Raw genomic sequence first — 4,278 nt, 5'->3', positions numbered from 1 at the left:
GGTATCTGTAATGTCGCTCGCCTGTAGCGGCTGACCGTTTCATAGATGTGGCTCGCTGAATTGAATGATAGATTTCACTTGCACCAACTCGTGGTGCATTGCGTTACCCAAATGGTTAACGGTATCTCTCCCTCAAGGCAACAGGGTGATTTCGATTCGAAAATTTCGAGTATCATACTTGAGCTGCAGGTTGCAACACGGATGAGTTCAGTAAGGTCCGTACTAGAGTTCGTGAATCGCGTCCGTGAGGCAAGTCCGATGCTCCTCTCTCGACCACAGGTGTGGTCTTTATTTACTCCAAGGAAACTATAAACTCCGCAGACACATCCTCGTTCATTGCTGAACTTCATGATAATACATAGCGGAGCCTCAGTCGTAACGATGGAGATGAATATTGGGAGCATTTGAGACATACATCGAAATCATATGCTCGGGATTTCTCCGGTCGAGTGACTCGATCTGAACACCTACGATTGTTGTTACAGCTGGAAGTGGGTGTATGAGAGTTGCCCTTATCAAGGAAAGTGACACTCTGAACGCTCCTGTTCCTTTGCTCGGCACCACTCACAGGGAATAGGCCTCTCGTTACTGCCTCTGTCGCTTTGCAGCATGGAACACGAACAATGTCGTAGTCTGAGAGGCGGAGTTTCACCAATTGATGTTTCGATGATGGAATGCCTGTTTGAGCTCGGGGAGCATCAAAACAGGAGACGCAGTATCCGAACGTGAAGGTCCCTCCCTAAGCTCAGTTAATTACAGCCACAACTCCCTCATGAGAGCTCTGCATATCACGATGTGGTCGCTCTGGTCGGTCTCCTCAGTTAACACAGCTGTCGTTGCACCAACTGATTATGGGGATCAGAATGTGAGATGCTATTCTGGTCCTGCTTATCGCGTATGAGTTCTCCTCCTCTTTAGAAGGCATACAAAATAATCAAGATGCAGTATGGAAGCGTCTGTAGAGTCCTCGGGACGAACTTCGAGTGGTACTTTGAACTCTCCAAAGGAACATTGAGAACAATCTCTCTGCGTTGCCAAAATTCTAACTATCACATGTAAGTTGGACCAGGTCGGCATTGAAAGCCGCAGCCTTCGAGGCACCTCGTAGTTCAGTTTTCTCGTGCATCTCAGAGCAGCGGATCCCACACAGCCAATCCCAAGAGCCGTCAGTATACAGAGACTTGGCGTCCCTTATTATCTCGACGATTTCCCTGACGAAAACAACATAGTTCAGGATCCTTTGTATGAGAAAGGGATCCATTACGACAGGGAACGCGGAGAGGACTGCGAGTCTATGGCCGCCACGGTTTACAGAAGTTTTCAGGATGTCTCTGGAGGCTCTAATGCTCCTGCTCGGCGGAAAAAACGCAAGATAGACCTGGGGTGGGAAAGTTTGGAGGCCGGGCTTTGTGCGGCGTACGCCAATCTGGTTGACCGATACGACCTCCTGCCGGTTCAAGCATGAGACTAGGAGCGAACCGAAAGCACCTTCGTCACCTCCCATCGAGGTCTTGTTCAGCCGAATTGTGTGTGTATTGCTGTCTATGTATTGTCGGTTCAGACTGTGATGTGTTAACTACAGTACATGAGGAACATTTCCGACTGGTAACTCTCGTCGAGGGTGCGACGAGTGTAACCTTGATACTAGGCGACCCCGGTCTTAGAGGTATTGCAACCGGTGCGTGTCAGAGTGAGAAGTGAACGAAATGTGGGAAGTGCATTGGTCTCACCATCATATATACTCCCTGGACAGTCGATGAACCATCTGCAGGAAACGTCTTACTTCACCATCTTCAAGATATCGAAACGCGTGAGCACACTTTAGCGAATCATCGAAGATATCACATACGTAGTACATGTCCAACGGTTATGTACGATCGTCACCCAGTAGCTAAAGATACTGCGTAACGGCCGCAGCAGCCAACGACACAGCACACAGCGAAGCACGTCCTATCAATGTGCTTTTTCATGTCGCGCGCCACAAAATTAGGCGAGGAATTTAGGGGCGCGCATGAGGAAATGCCATTTGCCGGTCGATCGGGCGTGCTAGCAGTGGCTTTTGCCAATGACCGGCTTCTATGCCTTTTCCATAAGCGTTACCCTTCTATTAGCATTGGGTGCAGGTGGTGCCCAACGACACCGTCACGAGGAGGTGGTAATGCTTAGGAAGCTGCTGAATAACATGTCTCTCCCAGGGCCACGGGAAAAGTCGTCATCACGGCTCTAGTACCTTCCTAGGCCCTTCTATACCTCATCATGAGCTCAAAGCACACCACAGTGATGAAGCTACTAGCAGTGCAAGGACAGCACAGACTAGGGTACGTTATAGTATGCAGTAGGACACGTCACTTTCGATCCCTCAGTCTCATATGATGCTTCGGCGAAGGGCACCTATTAAGGAAGTCCCCATCGAATTGACCTCATCAAGGTAGTACTGGGCAGGGGAAGTCGGTTTTACCGACTACGGCGCGAGATAGACCGTGCAATGATAATCTCGACGGTAGATGATCTGCCTTTCTCTTTAACTGAGTAGCATCTCTAGATTCCGAGTGCAATGATGGGTGCGCTGCATCAGCTGCTATTGCTGTACTCTTCTGTCAGCGCGATGATGGGTCTTCCAGCTTCGGCTCCGATCGCTCTACCCATTCAACGAGGTCTAGTGCCCATAGGGTTCGCCCCTCCCACCAAGTGGCGCATGAGGCCTACCTCTACAAAGTAACGAGTGTTGTTCCCATTCTCAACAGGGCTCTCTTCTCGTTGCTTTAGGTTGGCTATTCTCTATCTCCTCTATACATTCACTATCACCTGCGTCCTCACCTTCATCATGTGGCTCGCCTACGTGAAGATTCCCTATATAGTCGACATCGAGTGCGACCGGGAAGGCCATGTCCGCACCCCACCCGCCGTCTCGACGCTAACGGTCTGTGAGCAGATCAAGGTGGCTCATGGCGGCCCAGCTAAGGCGGTGAGTGTGGTTACTTGCCGTTGCCATCCGCGACGTGACATATCCGTAGTGTGATGATATCACTCAAGCTTTGATTCAATCGAATCATCAGCGACTCTTGTTTTGTTATACCACCACCAGCACCAGCATGAGCTACGCGCATGCCTCGTTGTCTGATAAGCCGCTTTACTGTTGCGCAGTAATATAAATAGCAAGCCCAATGAAGTGGTTGAAGTGATAGCGCCTTCGTGATGCTACTAAGAAGCTGTCCTCAGGCTACTACTATGGTAAGCATGCTACTACATACTGATACCAGCATTGTCGATGTGCCCGATACTGGTTGATGGCCAATCTCGAGCTATCGTATGGAAGGTACCACTATACCTAGCCGTAACCATCATGGACATTAAATGTATGAAAAGCATACGCCCAGACGGAAGCAATACAACCAGCAGCACGAAGCTCACTGGAATGACAATAGCATCCGAATGAGTGCCGCCTCGAGTTCTGTCATCGTCTCCGCCGACTGTTAGTATTAGTGCCAAAAAGCATTTCCGATTTCCTATTACTACGTGAGGAGATGGTAATGAGCTCGTTGTATAGCTGCCAACTCCTACAAAGACACTCACAAGCCATCAAACGAAGCAGCGATGAAGGTGTACCAACACAAGGGCAACATTGTTTGTCCCGTGAATAGGAAACGATTGGTTGGTATAGAAACAATCTGGAAAGCAATACGTGGGGGATTTGACGTTGTTGTTGATGATGATGGGTATGTGGGCTGATGCCCGACCGTCCTCCGATGACAATAGTCCGTCTTTTGGCGTCATCATCATGAGCATCTGCAGAAAGGTGTTGACGGATAGTAGATGGCCTAACGGATTTTAACATAATACTGTCGCATGAACATCACGCAAGCTAACGTCATCAAAGTAACTATTCTGAGCACTTCATCATAGGTAGTTAGTGATCATTTTGTGGTGATGAGCTACGATTCAATCTTACTCAGTCGGTCTCTTGGATGCCATCATACTCATCTTCGGTATAATCTTCTTTCTCGTCCTCCTCTTGAATGGCGCCCAGTCGGCCGCCCATACAACAGAGCTCATCATACACAGATGATGTTGATGATGACGAGGAGCCCCAATCGTCGTCATTCTCATCAGCATGAGCGGATGACTACTTATACACCTCTCCTGTCGAGGCTTCCCTAGTATCACATATTGCTGGATAGTGAGACCCTCAGAGCTGACAGTTGTAGGGTGGCAGTCTGCCTCGGCCACCACCCAATCTATCAATGGCCCGTTGCCATGCATCTCTGCTAGTATCATACC

The 4,278-nt window shown here is 49.2% G+C and overlaps 1 protein-coding gene across 1 annotated transcript in view; it reads left to right on the top strand.

Annotated features, from left to right (window-relative positions):
• Positions 1-2,605: 2,605 nt before the first annotated feature.
• The window catches only part of Pmar_PMAR013152 (hypothetical protein), a gene marked incomplete at both ends in the record, with an annotated part of 8,980 nt that continues 7,307 nt past the window's right edge, over positions 2,606-4,278 (top strand). The window contains 2 exons of the mRNA XM_002776373.1: positions 2,606-2,715; positions 2,767-2,965. Coding sequence (XP_002776419.1) covers positions 2,606-2,715; positions 2,767-2,965 — 309 coding nt within the window. The remainder of the gene's footprint in view (positions 2,716-2,766; positions 2,966-4,278) is intronic.

This window comes from Perkinsus marinus (assembly GCF_000006405.1).
Source record: "Perkinsus marinus ATCC 50983 genomic scaffold scf_1104296953744, whole genome shotgun sequence".
Taxonomy (NCBI): domain Eukaryota; phylum Perkinsozoa; order Perkinsida; family Perkinsidae; genus Perkinsus; species Perkinsus marinus.
The sequence above is the reverse complement of the archived record's forward strand: the minus strand, read 5'-3'. Positions and strand labels throughout refer to the sequence as shown.